General features: G+C 37.2%; 1 protein-coding gene across 2 annotated transcripts in view; it reads right to left on the reverse strand.

Moving 5' to 3' along the window:
• LOC111155153 (acyl-CoA dehydrogenase family member 11) overlaps positions 1 to 24,343 on the reverse strand; it is a 91,164-nt gene that overhangs the window by 58,827 nt on the left and 7,994 nt on the right. For both annotated transcript variants that reach the window (XM_022515230.1, XM_022515231.1), the window contains 6 exons: positions 23,914 to 24,075; positions 22,006 to 22,170; positions 4,515 to 4,656; positions 3,844 to 3,965; positions 1,852 to 1,958; positions 704 to 830 (listed from right to left, as the gene is read on the reverse strand). In XM_022515230.1, the coding sequence (XP_022370938.1) occupies positions 704 to 830; positions 1,852 to 1,958; positions 3,844 to 3,965; positions 4,515 to 4,656; positions 22,006 to 22,170; positions 23,914 to 24,075 (825 nt within the window). The remainder of the gene's footprint in view (positions 1 to 703; positions 831 to 1,851; positions 1,959 to 3,843; positions 3,966 to 4,514; positions 4,657 to 22,005; positions 22,171 to 23,913; positions 24,076 to 24,343) is intronic.

Genomic DNA, 24,343 nt, shown 5'->3' on the forward strand with positions numbered 1-24,343 from the left:
ACCATGTTTCTTCTCTACCCTCAGTGAAGTTACAGCAACTTAACACCTTAAAGTAGTAGCCTGTATGGAGAACGACAGTAGTATCTGTGAGTAGACTGAAATGATATTCAACATTTCCTGGTTATGTCCATTTTGTTTAGTCTACAGTTTTCTTAATTTTCATAGGGAGCCATTAAAAAAAAAAAAAAAAAAAGCTAAAAGTCACCGCCTTATAAAAAGGCCCTGGAGTACCTGGCTGGCTCAGTCAGCTGGGCATCTGACTCTTGATTTGGCTTAGGTCATGATCTCAGGGCTGTGGTGTTGGGCCCGGCGTAGAGCTCTCCACTCAGTGCAGTCTGCTTACTCCTTTCCCTCTGCTCCTCCCCGCAAATAATTGTGCTCTCTAATAAATAAATAAAATCTTTTCTTTTTAAATGGCCCTAAAATAATGTTTTACTCTAATATATTTACAGTCCCAACTTTACAACAGTTAATCTCCTTTGACTGAGTTTTAATTTCAAGGATTCATCTGTGGCATTCCTTTGGCATCTTTTAGAAGCTCATCAGCTTCTGCAGCAGCTCAGTGCTAATGTAAGGAGGGGAATGGGTAAGGATTGACTACAAAGATAGGATACCATGATACTCCTAGAAGCAGAGATAATAGACATAATTCACCAACAGTCCTTGAGCACAAATACATTCTGTTTGTTTATACAGTACTTACCTTTTCAGCTGGAAGGATGTGTTGTTTCATGAAATGCTTCACCCTAGCAAGAACTTCCTGGCCAGTCTTACTCTGTACAAACAATTGTTGGGAAGTATCAATCTGTGGTGATGTAGTACTGAAAGTTCTTTATTAAAAAAAGAAAAGAAAGAAAGGAAAAAAAGAAGAGTTACAAAGGTGTCCCAAATCATTATTATATATTTCTGAATATAATGTGAGGTCTTCTCCAACTCCTTCAAAATATCCCTCTGGAGTTGGCATATTTTGGGATTTTTTAAGTTTTTCATATTATGCAATAAATGTACAATCACTTTACTTTGAACAGGAAACTTTAATGCTGAAAGCACTATGTAGGTAAAACATAAGCCTGGTACAATCTCAATTGGTGGTAGTTTTGAATCTTTATTAAAGTCAATTATCAAAATCTCTCAAAAAGAAGGTGAAGAAACTGAACACAAATGTAGTAATTATTCTTAGTATATTCCTCACAAACACAGCTACTGGATGTCATTATAAAGATCTTTATGAAGAGCAACACTGTCAGTTGTTGAGAGAACACAAACATCACCTAAAAGATGAATTATAAAACATAACTGTCCTAATGTTAAGTCCTGGGTACTTCTGCCTGGACAGAATTTCCAGGGACAGCATCATCAATGGATTCAGTAAGTGCTATTATATCACATCACTTAGATGGCAGTGTGTAGTTGGGAAGAGAACTGGATGCCTCAAAAAGTGCTCCACTGATTGAGATATGGATTTCAAAGACATTTATGGAGTGACTGAGTAAAATTTCATGAAATATGATGGAAGAGAGTAATACTTCTAAAGTTAATAAATCATCTTTTATAGGGTGTAATTTTGAATAGGAATATGTAAGTAATATAAATATTAGAAAGAAGCATTTGAGAGTTTTATCTATTTCCTTGAAAGTTTATATGCTCAAGTTGGCAAAAAAATACTTTTAATCATGAATCTGGGTTATTTTATTTTCAGGCATATAAGATGTTACCAAAAAACTGATGTGATTGGCAGCAATAATCCTGGTATAAGCAATAGAAACAGTCCCTATCCCCCTGAAGTTTACAACCTTCATATATCTAATAAAGGCTCTAATTTGAATTAGCCAAGGAATTGATTTTGCTTACCTTTTCGAAAGTTGTAATCCAGTTTCTGCCAGAGGCTGCACAATCTTGGCAAACAGAAAGCTATTCTCAGATGCATTATTTCCCAGAAGATATCTACTATATATTCCCTATAAATAAATTAACATAGAGCAATTAAGATTGATTGAAAACCGTTCTTCAGCTATCCAGTCTCTCCAGTTTCCAGCTATGTGAGTCACTAACCTCACAAGGTATCAAGACATAAATCAGACCATCAATTCTATTTATTTACATAGAGGGATAATTATACCACCCTAAATTAAAGAGTTAGACATGCATCATTTGCTTAACACACTCTCATCCTAACAGAACTTTAACTGTAAATCAAATCAAACTTGAAAATGAACTCAGGAGTTAACAAAGATGTCAAACTGGCATCACCTTATACCACCTTTAAAGATCACTGTTCTCCTGTTTTAGTGGGGGAAAATCTAAATAAACCAAAATAAAATTAAAAACTATAAAATGGAAGAGAAGACACAGATATGATCTCTAAGAATATTTTCTCTCATTTTTTTGGAGTCCTAATTTAGTTAACTGTCTCCTTGAAAAGGGTTAGTTGAATGCTAATTAGTTTTTCTTTCTGCTCTGTGTTCTGTGCTTTCAACACAACACTCTCCTCTCCCTTGCTTGTCCCACCCTAACACAATCCACTGAATTTCATTAGTTGTATTTCTTCATGTAATTCTTTATGCAATAAGACACTCTAACACTCCTTCCATCATTTCCAATTTCATATTTGTAGTTAGAATGCAATGTTTATGATCATCCCTGTTACCACATATAGTCTATCACATACATATTAATTTTAGCATAATGCAAGTAAAACTTTTGTTTGAAATGAAAATCCATTTTAAGTTCAAAGCCCATTTGGTATCTGATTTGTGGAAACTGACAAATATAAAAAACATACCATGAACCCTCTTTTGAGGAACCCATCCAACCAACACGATTAACGTGATTCTAAAATACAGGATGAGATGTAACATGACTATATCCAGAAGACATTTCAATTGGTCATGGATAGCATGGACTCAGAAGACAAGGAAAAAACACCTTAATCCTTTTTACATTCTTTTTTGTTTCTAAAATCTCTTACTGACTCAATCTTCCAAGCCCTAGCCCTTTGTCACTGATGAAGCATCTCAATTTCTTAAATAAACTCCCGAGGTTCAAAGCACATGTAAACTAAATCAGTATAAAGAAGAATACACTTTAGGGGCACCTGGGTTAAGCACTGGAATTTTGATTTTGGCTTACGCCATGATCTTAGTTAGGATTGTGAGATTGAGCCCTAGGGCAGGCTCTGTGTTGGGAGTAGAGCCTGCCTAAGATGCTTTTTGTCCCTCTCCCTCTGCCCCTCCCCTGCTAAAAAAAAAAAAGAAGAAGAAAAGAATATATTTTAGATTTTAAAAAACTGAATTTATGCTCAATTTCCTCTTAAAATTAGTCACGTAATTTGTGTGATTCTAACATTGTTAGAAAACGGAAAATTTTACTCATCTATTCTCTCAAAAATATATATTAAGAGGCTACTATAATCTAGGTACAGTGCTAGACTTTGGGACATGCAAAAGTATTTCTTTCCTCATCATCAGTACTGGTTAATAAATGGTTTTATAGTTTGGAGCAGACATTATTAAAAGATTTTAGCTCTTTCTTAAATTGGATATTCAGGAAATAACAAATCTTCATATGCTTTTCTCTTTTTATCTTTATTTCTTTCTTTCTTCCTTCCACTATTAAGTTTATCATACCAAAATATGATAACACATTTTGCTACTCAATTTTTTGCCTCTGCCAAATTCCTATTCTGTAAAGTCTGGATTCATATTCACCCAGGCCTGGTATTTGTCATTATCCAAAGCAAAATGATCTAAGGAAAAAGAACATAAAACTCCTGAAGACCAGAAAATATCATGAATAGTACATTAGTAAATAGTGGTGAAACATAAGTTGAGACCAATCAATTACCTGTGCTATTCCAGCCATTTTAAAATATGCAAGGGCAAGAAAGAAATTCCAGTTAGGGAGAATAGAATCAATTCCCCTGCAGCGGCAATATATTGAAATCAGTTCTTCTATTGATGGTATCCCTATAAAAACAGCACATACTATAAAATTTAATAAAGATATCATGGTGAATGTTTCAAATGAATAATACTACATGTGTACATAAAACTGATACACATAACAAACATGTTCTGAATGTTGTTTTCTAAAAGAATGATATATATATATAAAGGGCTATATTTTATCATAATTACTAAAAGTAAAAGCTGTTGTTCAGAAAAATCAAGAATAAAATGAATTAGAAACATTTCAGAGGAGTGCCTGGGTGGCTCAGTCAGTTAACCATCTGCCTTCAGCTCAGGTAATGATCCCAGGGTCCTGGGATCAAGTCCTGAGTTGGTCTCTTTGCTTAGCAGGAGCCCTGTTTCTCCCTCTCCCTCTGTCCCTCCCCCTGCTCGTGCTCATGCATTCTTTCTCTCTCTCTCAAAGTCTTAAAAAAAAAAAAAAGAAACATTTCAAGAAACAAATAAAAGCTACGTATGTAAAATGGCAATATAATCTTACCTTTTAATTATGAAGAATAAATATAATTTTATATTAATAGCAATTTAGGCAACATTACGGTCTCATACCTATATTTTCTTGAAAGTAAGAATTTTGATTTATCTTTGGAACAGTCCTTGGCCAAAAGTAGAATAGGGAGAGATGAGCTAAGTCTGACAAAGGATGACCAATAGTTGAAAGCTCCCAATCCAGTATAGCTAAAACTCGACACTGCAATTAAAAATAAAAAGGTTTTAACATATTTAATACAAAACAAAAACAGGGAAATAAGTGAAATCCTATTCTCTATCAAAAGCAAATCTTAGTTTACAGAGTTTATAGTCTTTACCTGCAATGGCACATCTTAATTAACAAATAACTAATTAGTCTGGAGTATGTAGAGCCAAGTCTGCTGGCTCCATTATTGGCCATCAGTTATCCTGCATTTCACTTTACATACCACTAGTATCTCTGCTAATGAGAGGAAACTAAAGCAGCTGAAACTGCTCAACTGAGGGTTAACTGTGGTAAAGAAGAAATTCTAATAATTACTTATAATTTAAGCATCTATGTCATGTCATGCACAGTTTAAAGTTTGCTCTCAGGACACCTGGGTGGCTCAGTTGCTTAAGCATCTACAATTGCTGGGTCATAGGGTAACTCTATTTTTAACTTTTTGAGGAACCTCCATACTGTTTTCCAAAGTGGCCCTACCAACTTGCCTGATTTCAAGCTATATTATAAAGCTGTGATCACCAAGACAGCATGGTACTGGCACAAAAACAGACAGATAGATCAATGGAACAAAACAGAAAGCCCAGATATGGATCCTCAACTCTATGGTCAACTAATCTTCAACAAAGTAGGAAAAAATATCCAATGGGAAAAAGACAGTCTCTTCAATAAACGGTGCTGGGAAAATTGGACAGCTATATACAGAAGAATGAAACCTGACCATTCTCTTAAATCATACACAAAGATAAACTCTAAATGGAAGACCTCAATGTCTCAATGTGAGACAGAAATCCATCAAAATTCTAGAGGAGAACAGAGGTAGTAACCTCTTTGACATTGGCCACAGCAACTTCTTTCAAGACACATCTCCAAAGGCAAGGGAAACAAAAGCAAAAATGAACTTCTGGGACTTCATCAAGATAAAAAGCTTCTGCTCATAATATGTTCTTAAGATTGTTTGTATTTCCTTGGTGTTGACTGTGATCTCTCCTCTTTCATTCAGGATTTTTAAATTATTTACATATTTAATTTACTTATATGATTTATTTTCTTTTTGATAAGTCTGGCCAAGGGTTTATCGATCTTATTAACTCTTTTGAAGAACCAGCTTCTAGTTTCATTGATCTGTTTTACTGTTCTTTAGTTTCTACTTCATTGATTTCTGCTCTAATCTTTATTAATTCTCTTCTCCTACTTCGTTTCCCAGGGGAAGAGCTGTTGTTCTTTCTCCAGCTCCTTACAGTGTAACTTTAGCTTGTGTATTTGAGACTTTTCTAAGTTTTTGAGAAAGGCTTGTATTGCTATGTACTTCCCTCTTAGGACTGCCTTTGCTGTATCACAAAGGTTTTGAACAGTTGTGTTTTCATTTTCATTTGTTTCCATAATTTTAAAAAATTCTTCTGTGGGGCGCCTGGGTGGCTCAGTGGGTTGAGGCCTCTGCCTTTGGCTCAGGTCATGATCCCAGGGTTCTGGGATCGAGCTCCGCGTCGGGCTCTCTGCTCGGCAGGGAACCTGCTTCCCCCTCTCTCTCTCTCTCTCTGCCTGCCTCTCTGCCTACTTGTGATCTCTGTCTGTCAAATAAATAAATAAAATCTTAAAAAAAAAAAAATTCTTCTGTAACTTCCTGGCTGACCCTTTCATTCTTCAGTAGGATGCTCTTCAACCTCCAAGTGTTTGAGTTCCTTCCCGATTTCCTTTTGTGATTGAGGTCAAGTCTCAAAGCATTGTGGTCTGAAAATATGCAGGGGATGATCCCAATCTTTTGGTATCAGTTGAGATCTGATTTGTGACCAAGTATGTGATCCACTCTGGAGAATGTTCCATGTGCACTTGAGAAGAATATGTATTCTGTTGCTTTAGGATGGAATGCTCTGTATATATCTGTGAAGTCCATCTGGTCCAGCGTGTCATTCGAAGTCCTTGTTTCCTTGTTCATCTTCTGCTTAGATGATCTGTCCATTGTTGTGAGTAGGGTATTGAAGTCCCCCCACTATTAATGTATTATTATCCATGTCTTTCTTTAATTTTGTTCTTAATTGGCTTATATAATTGGCTGCTTCCACTTTAGGGGCAAAATATTTGCAATTATTAGATTTTCTTGTTGAATAGGCCCTTTAAGTATGACATAGTATCCTTCCTCATCTCTTATTACATTCTTTGGTTTTTTTTTTTTTTTTAAAGATTTTATTTATTTATTTGACAGATAGAGATCACAAGTAGGCAGAGAGGTAGGCGGGGGTGGGTGGGGGAAGCAGGCTCCCTGCTGAGCAGAGAGCCTGATGTGGGGCTCAATCCCAGGACCCTGAGATCATGACCTGAGCTGAAGGCAGAGGCTTTAACCCACTGAGCCACCAGGTGCCCCTACATTCTTTGGTTTAAATCTAATTTTTCTGATATGATGATTGTTACCCCAGCTTTCTTTTGATGTCCATTAGCATGATACATGGTTTTTCAAGCCCTCAGTTTCAATCTGGAGGTGTCTTTGGGTCTAAGAAGAGTCTGTTGCAGACAGCATATGGATGTGTCTTGCCATCCAATCTGATACCCTGTGTCTTTTGATTGGATCATTTAGCCCATTTAGACTCAGAAGAACTACTAAAAGAGATGAATTTAGTGTCATTGTATTACTTATAAAGTCCCTCTTTCTGTAGACTGTCTCTGTTCCTTTCTGGTCTGTTACACTGGGGCTCTCTTTTTGCTTACAGTTTCCCCTTTAGTATTTTTTGCAGGGCTGGTTTAGTGGTCACAGATTCTTTTAGTTTTTGTTTACCCTGGAAGCTCTTTTTTTTTTTTTTAATAATTTTTTTCCTTTTTTTTTTTTAAGATTTTTTTTTTTTTTAATTTGACAGACAGATCACGAGTAGGCAGAGAGGCAGGCAGAGAGAGAGAGAAGGAGGAGGCAGGCTCCCTGCTGAGCAGAGAGCCCGATGCGGGACTTGATCCCAGGACCCTGAGAAGGCAGAGGCTTTAACCACTGAGCCACCCAGGCGCCCCACCCTGGAAGCTCTTAATTTCTCCTTCCATTCTGAATGACAGCCTTGCTGGAAAGTATTTTTGGCTGCATGTTTTTCTCATTTAGTTCCTTGAATGTATCATGCCAGCACTTTCTGGCCTGCCAGGTCATTATGGCTTGGTCTGCTGCCAGCCTAATGTTTCTACCCCCGTTGGTTAAGAACCTCTTGTCTCAAGCTTCTTTCAGGATTTTCTCTTTATCTCTGAAATTTGCAAGCTTCACTATTATATGTTGGGTGTTGATCTATTTTTATTGATTTTGAGAAGGGTACTCTCTACCTCTTGGACTTGAATGCCTGTTTTCTTTCCCAGATTAGGGGACGTTCCCAGCTATGATTTGTTCAAATATACCTTATGTCCCTCTCTCTTTCTTTCTCTTTCCTCAGGGACGCCAATAATTCTAATATTATTTTGCTTCATGGTATCGCTGATTTCTCAAAGCGTCCTCTCATAGTCCATTAGTTGTTTTTCTCTCTTTGCCTCAGCTTCCTTCCTTTCCCTCCACTCATCTTCTAGGTCACTTCCTTCCTCTTCTGCCCCATTTACCCTAGGTGTTACAGCATCCAATTTAGAATACATCTCAGTTAAAGCATTTTTAATTTCAGCCTGCCTAGATTTCATTTCTGCACTAACAGATTCTCTTGTGTCTTTCATGCTTTTCTCAAGCCCAGCTAGTAACTTTAGTATCATTATCCTGAATTCCAGCTGTGTCTTTTTACTTATATCCGTATCGATTAGATGTGTGGCAGGAAGTATTACCTCTGGTTCTTTTTTGTGAATTTCTCTTTCTAGTCATTTTGCCCAGAGAAGAATTGATGAATGAGATAAAATAAAAATTATCAACCAGACCCAAACGAAATATGCACCAGACAAATCTGAAGCAGTCAGAAGCCAAAGAGGAAAAGAAAAAAAGAAGGGGGTGGGGTGTCCGAGAGAGACTATAATCTCCCAGGCGGACAAAACAGGGTGATCCACTTGGTCCTGGATGTGTTTTGGTCTGTTTGTTAGAAGATACTAAATCCCAATATTGTAAAGAAAGCAAAACTTTATATATATATATATATATATATATATATATATATATATAATTGAATACAGTAAAAGGAAGCCAAAAATGAAGAATGTATCTATTAAATGTAAAAAAAAAAGTTAAAAAAAGACTTAAAAACAAAGATCTGATAAAATAAGAAACTTGTTGAAAAGGAAAAGGAAAACTTTAAACTGAAAGATAAAGGAATCATGAAAACAAAAACAAAAACAAAAACAAACCCTTGAATTCTATATACTACTTTCCCCTAGTGCTGCAGTTTTGCAGTCCTGTCTGTTCCATACACTTGGTGTTCGCCTGCTTTTCCAGCTGGTCTTCTTGGGGAAGGGCCTCCTGTGCTGATTCTCAGGTGTCTTTGCCTGAGTGGAGTTGCACCACCCTTTGCCAGGGAGCCAGTTTCAGTGTAAGCCACTTCTGGTTGCTCTAAGTGGGTTTTGTTTCCTGAAGGCTTTCCGTGCCTCTCTGGGGGACGAAAATAAAAATGGCCATGCCTGGATCACCAGCCCTGGAGCTGAAAGATCACAGTCACCTCTCTTCAGTAAACTCAGGGATGAGTGGTCTTCACTTTTGTGTGTGTCAAACTCTGCAGACTCCTGTGGTATGCACCCGCTCTGGTCTTCCTAGGGAAAGGTAGAGTGTCATGGCCTTTCTGCCCTTTGCAGGGCTCCTGCGTGGAGAGCTGTTGCCCAAGTGTGCCACCATTCATGGCTTATGGCAAACCAAGCTGAAAGCCCCCTCACGGGCTCACTGACCATAACCAGCTTCCCTGCTGCAATGCTTGGGAACGCTGCCAGGTAGGGCACCCCCACTCTTTCTGTGATTCCAGAGATATCCTGAGGTCACACTGTCCCACCTAGAATTCTGTCCCACTTCACCACTTGAGCAGCTTTCAGGCAGGGACATCTCTCACTGGAGCAGATTTCTAAAGGTTCCAATTTTGCTCTCAGGGGCTATATCACTTTCCTGTAACTGGCTTGCAGAGGCTCCCTCCCCCCATTTATCTTCCAATATATCCCCTCAGATTCACTTCTCCACACCTCCTACCTTGCAAAAAGTGGTCACTTTTCTATTTGTAGAATTCCAGCATTTCTTTTTTCATCTTAGCTTGAATTCATAGGTGTTCAGAATTTTTTGATAGTTCTTTAGTTAAATTCAAGGGACCAAATGAAACGAGCTCCCCTACTCTTCCACCATCTTGCCTTCCCTCCTTATTTTATTTGAAAGAGAGAGAGAGAGAGAGAGAGCAAGCATGAATGAAGGGAAGGCGACAGGGAGAAGCAGGCTCCCTGCTGAGTAGGGAGCCCAACTCAGAGATCCAGAATCCTGGGATCATGACCTAAGCGGAAGGCAGACACTTAAGTGACTAGCCATCCAGATGCCTCTACTAAAAAGTATTTTAAAAAATATCTGTAATGTAGGGAGGCCTGGGTGGTTCAGTTGGTCTAGTGTCTGACTCTTGATTTCAGCTCAGGTCATGATCTCAGGATGATGAGTTTAAGCCCCACATCAGGCTCCCTGTTGGATGTGGAGCCTGCTTAAGATTTTCTCTCACTTTCTCCCCCTGCCACTACCCCCCTGTCTCTGGAAAAAAAAAAAAAATCTGTTATGTAAAGGTGTTGAAAAAAACCAAACTGCTACATCTTTCCTAGCAATAAAATTAAATTTTGTAACTATGCTTCTGCCTACCTACACTAACATTTAAGAGATAATGAGGGAAATAAAAAAGAAGAGCCATTAAAAATACAAGTTTTGTTTGCATACCAAATCTTTTTTCTTCACAAGTTAATGTATAAAAGGCTGCAAGATAGATGACTTCAGAATAACCAGATTACAGGTATTTATTATCTTAAATACATCTGACTACTAATTAATGAATGCAGATGAATTGTCTCTAGGTTTATCTGTTTCTAATTAAATAAATTTGTTTTTCAAATTGAAATGCACATTAAACTTTTTAAACATTTCTCTGCCAGATGGGTAAGATTTATGTTTAGAAAATTAACAATACTGGGGTGCCTGGGTGGCTCAGTGGGTTAAGCCTCTGCCTTTGGCTCAGGTCATGATCTCGGGGTCCTTGGATTGAGCCCTGCATCGGGCTCTCTGCTCAGCAGGGAGCCTGCTTCCCTCTCTCTCTCTCTCTCTCTCTCTTCCTACTTGTGATCTCTCTCTGTCAAATAAACAAAATCTTTGAAAAAAAAAAAGAAAATTAACAATATTTTTCAGGAAGGCTGGATTTCTTTTAAACATTGCAGTAAGCATGTTGTATTATGGAAATACTCAAACATACTTCAAATACTTTATGTACAAGTAACTGGAAAATACGGATTACAAAACTCAGTAATGTGCTCTCCTATTGCCATACCCTTTAGTAATCCTTTACTGGCTTACCACACACATTCCTGGAAGGTTTATCATTTAAGTTTGTTTTTGTCTTCCTTCTTGTGTTTTCTGATGATAAAAATAAAACATGCTGTTCTTTGAAAAAAAAAAAACCCACAAAATAATAAAACCTCAAACCTTACTTGTTACAGAAATGTACAACTTAAAAGTCTCCTATAATTTGATCCCTTACAACTACTGTTTAAGTCTTAATACATATTATGAAATATTTACTTCTACCTTAATAGTTTTATGAAGAACAGAGCTTGATAGGCAATCTTCAAAAAAAGTAAAATTGAAAAACAGAGGAGAAAATAAAGAAAAAGAAGAAGAAAACTGAAACAAGTTCAGCACAGCTATGCCAGGTACCAGCTACTTGCTCCACATTGATTACTTCACTTTAGCTTCCCAACAACCCTGAATTTATCCAACTTAAAAGGCACACAACGTCAGTTTCCTGGCTTTGATAATTTTATAGTTGTGTGAGATCCATTTGGGGAATTAGGATGATAGGTATACAAGACCCCTTTGTACTTTTTTTTTTTTTTACAACTTCTTACAAGTATATAACTATTTTAAAATAAAAAGTTAAAATGAGTGGTTCAAATGTTAGCATAGGAAGACACTGAACTCATCTACTTCCACAGATACACTAAATCTTCAGCTCCATATAGAACAACTTTCTCTGAAAATGATCTGAAAAGAACCTGAACAGCTCCTCCACAATAAAGGACAGAAAGGCTATATCAAGGGCACCTGGCTAGCTCAGTCAACAGAGAATGCAACTCTTGATGTTGGGGTTGTGAGTTCAAGCCCCACCCTGGGTGTATAGATTACTTAAAAATAAAATCTTAAAGGGTGCCTGGGTGGCTCAGTGGCTAAGCATCTGCCTTCGGCTCAGGTCATGATCCTAGGGCCCTGGGTTCAAGCCCTGCATCGGGCTCCTGGCTCAGCGTGAAGCCTACTTCTCCCCATCCCTCTGCTTGTGCTCCCTCTCTCACTGTGTCTCTCCCTGTCAAAATAAATAAAATCTTCATAAGATAAAATAAAATCTTTAAAAAAAACCAACAAAACAGGTTACAGCAAGATGGGTAGGAGAGGTAGAGATGAAGTCTCACCAAAAATCCTACCCTCCAGTGTGGCAACCCGCAAGCAGGAGGGAATCACATAAATATGGACTATATCCCAGAGAAGCAAGGGGTTTAAGCCCCGTATCAGGTACTCCCATCCTTGGGATCTGCACCTGAGAGATGAGCCCCCCAAATGTCTGGCTTTGAAAACCAAAAGGATTCACATCCATGAAAACCAAAAGGCTCTAGGAAACAGACTCCACTCTTAAAGGGCTCATGGATAGATTTACCCATCTTGGGACCCAACAAAAGCAGCAGGTTGAAAAGAACTTGGACCTTATATGAAGGAGATTCATTGGCCAATCTTAAAGCGTCTGCTGGAGTGGCTGGGATCTATTTGAACTCTCTCTGGAGATGGAGATGCTGGCAGGTGCCATTTTTGCCCTCTCCCTCTACCTTACTAGTGCTGCTTGCTCTGTGGCCCCACATTGCTAAACCCAGCAGACAGGCATGCTCTGACCCTGTGCTACCACATGGCCCTGCTTCACTGAACTCAGCAAGTGGGCTACCCAGCAAGGTATTCCCTTGAAGCTTCATCCCAGTATATCCAGTGGATAGTATTATCCTGGCCCATCCCTCCTTTATGGCCCTGCCAAAGCTGTTCACACAAGCGACACCCCTTGAATATAGGCTCTGGTGGCGAGGGGGCTTGCATTTCTCGGCCCCATGGGGCTGAAATAATGAGAGAGGCAGTCATGGCTAGGCTACTGCCCCTAGGACACTGCACAGACAGCGGAGTGAAACACATCCCATGTTCCTGTGACCACTCCTTTAAGACTGGGAGGGATAGTAGTTATGCTTAATACACAGAAACAAAGACAGTGGTGCCTGAGTGTCTCAGTCAGTTAAACTTCTGACTCTCGATTTCTGCTTAGGTCATGATTTCTGGGTTGTGAGATTGAGCCCTGTGTTGGGCTCCATGCTCAGCAGGGAGCCTGCTTGAGATTCTCTCTTTCCCTCTCCCTTCCCTCCTCTCAAGTAAATAAACAAATCTTTAAAAGAAGATGAAACAAAGACAGAGAATGAAGCAAAATAATGAAAAAGGAATATGTTCCAAATAAGAAAACAAGATAAAATTCCATTAAGTAATTTACCTGATAAAGAGTTCAAAGTAATGGTCATAAAGATGATCACTGATCTAAGAAGAATGGGTGAACATAGCAAGAATGTCAACAAAGAGGGAAAATATAAGGAAGTACTGAACAGAAGTCACAAAGCTGAAGAATGCAATAAATGAACTGAAAAAATGCACGAGGGGTTCAACAACAAACTAGATGAAGCAGAAGAAAAGATCAGTGACCTAGAAGATGGGATAGTGAAGCGCAAAATAAAATAGAAGCCCAAAACAAAACAGAAAAAATAATTTTTTTAAAGTGACGATATCTTAAGGGACCTACGAAACAACATCAAGTGGAATGACAGTTGTATTACAGTGGTCCCAGAAGGAGAAAAGAGAAATAGGGATAGAAAACTTATTTGAAGAAATAATGACCAAAAATTAGGGAAGGAAACAGAATTGCAGACATAGGAGTCCAGGACCAGACAGTTTCGCTGGTGAATTCTATCAAACATTCAAATAAGATTTAAATATCTGTCCTTCAAAACTCTTCCAAAAAAACTGAAGAGGAGGGAATACTTTCAAATCTTATTTACTTACTTAGTATTATTTTTTAAAAATTAAAGTGATCTGTACACCCAATGTGGGGCTCAAACTCAGGATTCCAAGATCGTCTCATGCTCCTCCAACTAAGCCAGGTAGGTATCCCCCATACTCATTTTATAAAGCCAGCATTACCCTAATACCAAAAACAGATAAGACACCACACATACAAAAAGGAAAATTACAGGCCAATATCCCTGATGAACACAGATGAAAAAATCCTCCACAAAATATTAGTAAATTAAATTCAACAGTACATTAAAAAGGTCATACATTATGATTGAGCAGGATTTAATCCAGGGATGCAAGGATGGTTTGACACTTGCAAATAAACCAATGTTATATGCCACATCAAGAAAATGATCATTTAATCATCTAAATAGATGCAGAAAAAACATTTGAAAAAATCCAACATCCATTTATAATAAAAACTCTCAAAAAAGTCATTATAGTGAATGTACCTCAAAATAAAGGCCCATATGTAACAAGCCCACAGCAAACATACTCAATGGTAAAATGCTGAAAACTTCCTTTAACAATTAGGAACAAGACAAGGATGCCCACTCTTGCCCTTTTTATTCAACACAGTATTGGAAGTCTAGAGCAATTAGGCAAGAAAAAGAAATTAAAAAGCATCTAAATTGGAAAGGAAGAAGTGAAAGTGTAATTATTTGTGGACAACAGGACTTTTTATATAGAAAATGCTGTAAGACTTTAAAAAAAAAAAAAACACAAAAAACTATTAGAATAAACAAACTCAGTAAAGTTGCAGGATACAAAATCAACATACAATATTATTTTTTTTTTAAAGATTTTATTTATTTATTTATTTATTTGACAGAGAGAGCTCACAAGCAGGCAGAGAGGCAGGCAGGCAGAGAGGAGGAAGCAGGCTCCCCGCTGAGCAGAGAGCCCGATGCGGGGCTCGATCCCAGGACCCTGAGATCATGACCCGAGCTGAAGGCAGCGGCCCAACCCACTGAGCCACCCAGGCGCCCCCAATATTATGTTTTTAATACTGTAACAACAAACTATCAGATAGAGAAATTTAGAAAATTACATTTACGATTGCAGCAAAAAGAATAAAATACCTAGGAATAAATTTCACCAAGCAGGTAAAAAACCTGTATGAAAACTATAAGACACCGATGAAATAAATTGAAGAACACACAAATGGAAAGATATTCCATGCTCATGGATTTGAAGAATTAATATTGTTAAGATATCCATATTATTCAAAGCAATCTATAGATTCAATGGAATTCCTATCAAAATCCCAATGACATTTTTCACAGAAATAGAACAAAGAATCCTAAAATTTTATGGAACCACATAAGATCCCAAAGAGCTAAAGCAATCTTGGGAAAGAATAAAGTTGGAAGCATCACACTTCCTGATTTCAAATTATATAATGTTATAATAATCAAAACAGTGGCACAAAAACAGACATAAGGATAAATGGAACAGAATAAAGAGCCCAGGAAAAAACCCCACATGTATATGGCCGATTAATTTATGACAAAGGAAGCAAGAATATACATTGGGGAAAAGACAGTTTCTTTAATAAAGGGTATTGGGAAAACCGGACAGCCACATGCAAAAAAAAAAAAAAAATGAAACTATACCGTTATCTTATGCCATGCATAAATTAACTCAAACTGAATTAAAGACTTGAATACAAGACCAGAAATCACAGAATTCCTAGAAGAAAACATGGGTGGTAGGCTCCTTGACATTCTTCTTGGCAGTACTTTTTTTTTTTTTTTTTGGTAACGGATTCCCAAGGCAATGAGAACAAAAGCAAATATAAACAAAAGGGACTACATCAAACTAAAAACCTTTTGCACAGCAAAGGAAACCATCAATAAAATAAAAAGGCAAACTCCTGAATGGGACAATGTATCTGCAAATCATATATCGAGTACGGGGTTAATAGCCAAAATAGATAAAGAACTCCTATAACTCAATACAAAAGTACAGTCAATTAAAAAAATAGGAATAAATCCACCGCAAATATCATTCTCAATGGAGAAAAACTGAAAGCTTTTCCGCTAAGGTCAGGAACACGGCAGGGATGTCCGTTATCACCACTGCTATTCAACATAGTACTAGAAGTCCTAGCCTCAGCAATCAGACAACAAAAGGAAATTAAAGGCATCCAAATCGGCAAAGAAGAAGTCAAACTATCACTCTTCGCAGATGATATGATACTATATGTGGAAAACCCAAAAGACTCCACTCCAAAACTGCTAGAACTTGTACAGGAATTCAGTAAAGTGTCAGGATATAAAATCAATGCACAGAAATCAGTTGCATTTCTCTACACCAACAACAAGACAGAAGAAAGAGAAATTAAGGAGTCAATCCCATTTACAATTGCACCCAAAACTATAAGATACCTAGGAATAAACCTAACCAAAGAGACTAAGAATCTATACTCAGAAAACTATAAAGTACTCATGAAAGAAATTGAGGAAGACACAAAGAAATGGAAAAATGTTCCATGCTCCTGGATTGGAAGAATAAATATTGTGAAAATGTCTATGCTACCTAAAGCAATCTACACATTTAATGCAATTCTTATCAAAATACCATCCATTTTTTTCAAAGAAATGGAACAAATAATCCTAAAATTTATATGGAATCAGAAAAGACCTCGAATAGCCAAAGGAATATTGAAAAAGAAAGCCAAAGTTGGTGGCATCACAATTCCGGACTTCAAGCTCTATTACAAAGCTGTCATCATCAAGACAGCATGGTACTGGCACAAAAACAGACACATAGATCAATGGAACAGAAGAGAGAGCCCAGAAATAGACCCTCAACTCTATGGTCAACTAATCTTCGACAAAGCAGGAAAGAATGTCCAATTGGAAAAACGACAGCCTCTTCAACAAATGGTGTTGGGAAAACTGGACAGCCACATGCAGAAAAATGAAATTGGACCATTTCCTTACACCACACACGAAAATAGACTCAAAATGGATGAAGGACCTCAATGTGAGAAAGGAATCTATCAAAATCCTTGAGGAGAACACAGGCAGCAACCTCTCCGACCTCAGCCGCAGCAACATCTTCCTAGGAACGTCGCCAAAGGCAAGGGAAGCAAGGGCAAAAATGAACTATTGGGATTTCATCAAGATCAAAAGCTTTTGCACAGCAAAGGAAACAGTTAACAAAACCAAAAGACAACTGACAGAATGGGAGAAGATATTTGCAAATGACATATCGGATAAAGGGCTAGTGTCCAAAATCTATAAAGAACTTAGCAAACTCAACACCCAAAGAACAAATAATCCAATCAAGAAATGGGCAGAAGACATGAACAGACATTTCTGCAAAGAAGACATCCAGATGGCCAACAGACACATGAAAAAGTGCTCCATATCACTCGGCATCAGGGAAATATAAATCAAAACCACAATGAGATATCACCTCACACCAGTCAGAACGGCTAAAATTAACAAGTCAGGAAATGACAGATGCTGGCGAGGATGTGGAGAAAGGGGAACCCTCCTACACTGTTGGTGGGAATGCAAGCTGGTGCAACCACTCTGGAAAACAGCATGGAGGTTCCTCAAAAAGTTGAAAATAGAGCCACCCTATGACCCAGCAATTGCACTGCTGGGTATTTACCCTAAAGATACAAATGTAGTGATCCAAAGGGGCACGTGCACCCGAATGTTTATAGCACCAATGTCTACAATAGCCAAACTATGGAAAGAACCTAGATGTCCATCAACAGACGAATGGATAAAGAAGATGTGGTATATATACACAATGGAATACTATGCAGCCATCCAAAGAAATGAAATCTTGCCATTTGCGACGACGTGGATGGAACTAGAGGGTATCATGCTTAGCGAAATAAGTCAATCGGAGAAAGACAACTATCATATGATCTCCCTGATATGAGGGAGAGGAGATGCAACATGGTGGGTTAAGGGGGTAGGAGAAGAGTAAATGAAACAAGATGGGATTGGGAGGGAGACAAACCATAAGTGACTCTTAATCTCACAAAACAAACTGAGGGTTCATGGGGGGAGGGGGGTTGGGAGGGGGGGAGTGGGATTATGGACATTGGGGAGGGTATGTGCTATGGTGAGTGCTGTGAAGTGTGTAAACTTGGCGATTCACAGACCTGTACCCCTGGGGATAAAAATATATTATATGTTTATAAAAAATAAAATTAAAAAAAAAAAAGGAATAAGTTCTAAATAGAAATTTTTCCAAAGAAGACATACAAATGGCCAAAAGTCACATGAAAAAAAATGTTCAACATCATTCATTATCAGAGAAATACAAATCAAAACCACAATAAGGTATCATCTCAGACCTATCGTAATGGCTATTTTTAAGAAGACAGAAAATAACAAGTGCTGGTGAGGATACGAAGAACAGGGAACTTCTGGGCATTATTGGTGGGAATGTAGATCAGTGCAGCCACTATGAAAAATAGTATGGAGTTTCCTCAAAAAACCAGAAAGAGAACTACCATATGATCCAGAAATTCTACTTCTGCATATTTATATGAAGCAAATTAAAACATTAATCAGAAAAGATATATGCACTCCTATGTTCACTGCAGTATTGTTCACAATAGCCAAGATGCTAAAACAACCAAAGCATCCATGGATGGGTGGATGGGTGGATGGATGGATGGATGGATAAAATGTGGTATATATACAGTGGAATACTATTTGGCCCTACAAAAGAATGAAATCTTGCCATTTGTGACAACATGAATGGACCTTGACGGTATAACGCTAAGTGTACTAAGTCAGACAGAGGAAGACAAATACCATATGACTTCACTTATATGTGAAAAGAACAAAAGAAAAACAAAAAACAAACAAAACAAATATAATTAAACTCATACACGAAAAGAGCACGCTAGTGGTTGCCAGAGGTAAGGGGGTATGTGATGTGAGTGAAGTGGGAGAAGGGGGTCAAGAGGTACAAACTTCCAACCATAAAATAAATAAGTCATGGGGATACAATGTACACCATGGTGACTAGAGTTAGTAACATTGTACTGCATATTATGTAACTTCATAGGGTGAAGGGGTAAACAATCCTTATTGTGAGGATTGTTTCACAATGTGCGGAGGCATCAAATCACTGTTTTGTACACCTAAATATGTTACAATGTCAATTATATATCAATAAAAACAAATTAAAATAAAAAGTGAGGCACAGAGGTTAAAGTATCTGCTTTAAGGTCACACTGTTAGAGAATAAAAATTAAGCACAAATATATGATACAGAAATAGTGATTAATAAAAATCAATTCTTTCAACTTAGATTCTATTCAGAAACATGTAACCACATCTACGTAAATGCTACAGTCACTGCTTTAAAGGAGGTTATAGTCTAGCAGATCTCCACTTACTGAGCATCTACTATACAGACTCTAGAGGCAAAGGTAAAAAAAAAAAAAAATTAAAACATAATCCTTATTCTCAAAGAAAAAATAAAAAGCTTAAAAGCTTTCAATCCTATCCCTAGGGATATATATAAACAGGTGAACACATACATATATATATTCAGCTCGCTATAGTCCAAGGACTGATTTTCCAATTTGTGGAGTGCCTTCACAAAAAAAGAAACATACTCTAAATTTCCCATTTACTTATGAAATCTAAAAAATGAGGTGGGAGGCGCCTGGCTGGGTCAGTTGGTAGAGCATGTAACTCTTGATCTTGGGGTTATGAGTTCGAGCCCCACATTGAGGGTAGAGTTTACTTAAGAAAATAAAGGAGTATTTAAATAAAATAAATAAATAAAAACTAAATGTGAGGTAGAAAAGGTAAACTATTAACTAAAATTAAATTTAACATCTCACAGCTTTTGATGCCAGTCCACAGTGTATCTTTCCTCTGATTCCTCGTGTAGTTTACTTTGTATGACATACTTTAGCACTCAGGTATCTATTATTTTTTTGCTGTTAGCTAATTATTTTTTTCTCTCCATTTGTATTTTGAGCTCATTAAGAGCTGTAGTTCCTTTCCAACCCTATCTTTCAAAGGAAATAGCTGGTAATGAATCAATGCTGGTTGACTTGTACTCTGCCAATCATATGTTATTTCCATAAAAATTAGCTACAATATTTATAGGAGGCAGAAATTGGTTAAATTTAACCATTAATTATGGGTTTATTGGATAGAAAGTAGAAGACATTTTACCAGATACCATATTACCCTAATACATTAAAAGATAATGCTGTATGTCACAAATTAGTACTACAGCTAAATAGCTTCACGCTCTGCCTCTACCAGTTGTTTCTTTTTTAAAAAACGGCTCTTTCAACTATTGGATATTTTGCTTTTCTAAAGGAAGATGACACCTGTTTGACAACTTTACTTCTATGAGAAATGGTTTTTTCTTTCTTTTTTTTTTTTTAATTAATTATTTATTTATTTATTTATTTGACAGAGATCACAAGTAGGCAGAGAGGCAGGCAGAGAGAGAGAGAGAGAGGAGGAAGCAGGCTCCCTGCTGAGCAGGGAGCCCAATGCAGGGCTTGATCCCAGGACCCTGGGACCATGACCTGAGCCGAAGGCAGAAGCTTTAACCCACTGAGTCACCCAGACACCCCAAGAAATGGTTTTCTAATTACTTTCAGCATATTGTGACTAATCCTAAATTTAAACATTTTGGCTGATGACACAAAATTCAAGAGATCTAGGTCTGAATTTTTCCTTTCTTGTTTAAGCAACAAGTAGAAAAGTACATAGAACACATAGAAAACTCTTATTTACTCAAAGAGAGGCTCCTAAATATTAATGACTCAAATGATGCAGATCAAATATAGGCCTGATCCTGCTAGGTTTTAAACTATAAGCTTTTAAAATTTTTCCAGGTTATTAGTTAGCATTCTTTAACCTTCCTAATCCATATTTAACAAAGTTATTTCAGAATTCATCAGTACCATTAACAAAAGTTTACCCACATACATATATAATTACATATATATAATTTTAATACCTAAATTGACTTCCTTATAAAAAGTTTTCTGTCTTGCTGGTGAATGTGTTCCTGTCTTTATGTTATGTTTGAACTTTGATTTGATATAAAACTACTTTGAATTATGGCAGCAATGTAATTTATAATGCTATTTTTCTCCTGTCCTCTTCCTACAGGGAAAGAACATGAAACCCAGAAGCTTAGCACATGAATTCAGAGCAGCTCTTCCTGCCCTAAAACATCCTAGCATTCTGAGAAAATTAATGAACCTAGAAAAACCTCTTTTAAGAAGTAGGATTCAAGAAACTATAAATCTTTCACATTAATTTCATAATTCTAAGGGCCAAACATCTTGTCCAATGGCATCCCACCATACTCCTCCAATCCCAGGTCTCACTGTCTGTGTTCTGTGAAGGAGGGTTACAGTTTTGAATTGTTTGTACCCTTTATAAAGACTACACTGTGTACATTTATACAAAGCAAGGTCACATTAATCTCATAATTCTTTCAAAACCTCAAAAGAGATTTTTGGAATTCTGTCATCTCTGAGCTTATACATATACATGTATATTTAATGATTTTACTTATTTATTTGACAGAGGAACACAAGCAGGGGGAGCAGCAGAGAGGGAGATGCAGGCTCCCCGCTGAGCAGGAAGCCTGATGTGGGGCTCGATCCTAGGACCCTGGGATCAGGATCTGAGCTAAAGGCAGATGCTTAACCAACTAAGCCACCCAGGCACCCCTCTGAGCTTATAATTAATTAACCAAATTAAAAATTCTTCATGAGATAAGGAAAGGAATGAAAATGAACCAAAAGAGCAAGAACCTAGATAAGTATTTTCTGTAGATGAAAAACTTCTCTGAAGAAAACAGTGACATACATGTAAATTACCAAATCCTGTTTAAGTAGTAAATCAGATATCCTGAGGGTTAGTCTTGGCCTTAAAGGTGGGCAGCTACCTATGCCCAAAAATCTGCAGGACTCTTCCTAAAAGTTTTGAGTGGTGAAGAGAGTCCTGAAGGTAAGGGAACCATGAGGTTGGGTTGGGCTCCTTCAGAGCTCTGAGGGGAACATCTACTTAGTACTTGTGCCCTAAATCAGAAGTGCTAAGACCTATTTAGTTTATTATAAATATGGCTTACAGTACCTCTGTAGGGTGAAAAACTATGTTATCTAGTTTATAATCTCCATGAATCAAATTTTCTTCATTGTCATTATCTGGCAAGTTTTTCATTAGCCAGTCAGATAGTTGGTTCATAGCAGGGATGTCCTGATGAGCTGCAGCTCGATATTGCTCTGTCCACGTTGATACCTAAAGATATACAAATAAGAAAAATTAAAGAGCTGAAAGTAGAAGATCCAGCAATTCTAAAATTAAAATAAAATTTGATTTTGTCAAATTTGGTCTTATTCTTAAATGCTCAAGAGAGATGCCTATAAGTGACATTCACATGAGCCCAAAACATCTAAATCTCTCTTCTGTCTAGTTCATTTTACCAATCTAGATTTTTATCAGGAAAAAAAATACTGGCATAGGAATCAAGAAAAGTGGGTTCTAGTCTTTATTCTGCAATTATTTTGTGGAAGAAAAAAAGAATGCACACAAACACATACACACAAATAAATAGGCATAGGAGATTTCTGGAAAGGTCATAAGAAACAAGTAATCACTGAAAAAGGAAATATGGGGGCTAGAAGAACAGAGGTTTTTACTTTTCATTTGAATACCTTTTCTTATTACCCACAGAATCTTCTAAATGTATTTTGGGTATAAGGAATGTGAAGACTTTTCATTATTCTTAGAATTACATGCAAACAAATCAAACTATTCTCAAAGTCCTCCATCAACTGAGACCATATTATTTATCAGCTTAAGAGTTCTCTCCACATTCCCCAAGGTTTCTCTGTTCAACTCAGTGCAGTAAAGACCTTCATCTCTGGAATCATATAGACATGGACATAAATTATGTCTAAGCCACTTATTCATATATTATTTGATATCTATTAGCCTCAGATTCCTCATCTACAAAATGGGGGTTATAATACTTATGTCTTAGGGTTGCTACAAAGATTTTAAAAGAGTAGATCAGTAACTCACCCACCATGGGACAAGGCATACAGTGAGTACTCTATAAATCTTGGTTTCTGGCTCTCTTCAGTCAGAAGAGACATATATAAAAAGGGAAATAGTCCCATACATATTTGGTCTAGCTGTCCCTTTGGTTTGAAATGTTCACTATCTTTCCCCTATCACTCTAGATTTTCTATCTTATTATACACATAATGCAAGACATATCTCTCCCACAAAGCTTTCTCCACCTAAGAAAAGGCTCATTGACATCTACCCTCTGAATGGAACAGCTCTCATCATCAGCACCAAACCACTTACTACTAGATCATATACTCCTTTATTCTATTTTCCAAGTTTCATGTAAATGAGATTCATGTACAAGTCTCTCAAAAAATGACCGAAAGTTCCTTTAGGGGAAGAATTTATTTCTGTTTTCTTGACATTTAACATGGTACTCAGCAAGTATTAAACACATAGTTGTGCTTAATAGATATCTTAACTTAAAAGGGAAACTGTATGGAAAATATATTGATAAATTAAATGAAGAGGCTGAAAAGCTTCAAATTTGCATTCATGTACATGTTGTTAGTTATAGAAGCTTAGGCTGAAAAAAAGGTGATCTAAAAATATAAAATTATTTTTTGCTAACAACAAGCCAATATAAAGGCTGAAGTTACATCCAAGTTTCAGGAAAGTATAAAATAGGTTTTTATTTTGACTAATAATAAATATTGTTTCCAAGAACTTGACAGAAGGAGCTCTTTTTTTAATAAACATTTATATAATTTATTTATTTATTTGAGAGAGAGAGAGTGAAGAGCACAAGCAGGGGGAGCAGCAGGCAGAGGGAGAGCAGGGAGCTGAGCAGGGAGCCCCATGCTGGACTGGATCCCAGGACCCTGGGGTCATGACCTGAGCCAAAGGCAGATGCCATCTGAGCCACTCAGGTGCCCCTAAAAGGAGCTCTTTATGTGGATGTATTACCTGTCTTTTGCAGTATCCAGCACCTCTACCATATCCTTCCAGCTGCAATGACTGTACATTTAAGGAATGTAAGTGAGCCAAGGTTTTTATCATGGCCACATATATGGCTGAGCGTTCTGCTGGGCTAACTCCAGGAATTGTAAAATCACGAAAGATTCGACCCTACGGAAACCATTACAACAAATAATTTAAGACAAAATAAATTTTTTTATACCAATTATTTGCTGTGTCATAATTCCCCATTGCCTACGAAAAAAAAATCAGGATAACAGTTTGCAACCAAAAGCAATTCTTTGTAGAATATGCTAGAAGGGCATTCCTTTGGGAAACATGTTCAGTAGAATATATGTGCCAAAGGAAAAATACAAGGACATTCCAAGTTGAACTTAAAGGACAAAAACTATTCTCAAGTTACATTTTGCAAAGAAAA

The sequence above is a fragment of the Enhydra lutris genome, unplaced genomic scaffold (genome assembly GCF_002288905.1).
Source record: "Enhydra lutris kenyoni isolate GAN:26980312 unplaced genomic scaffold, ASM228890v2 scaffoldscaffold39, whole genome shotgun sequence".
Classification (NCBI taxonomy): Eukaryota; Metazoa; Chordata; class Mammalia; order Carnivora; family Mustelidae; genus Enhydra; species Enhydra lutris.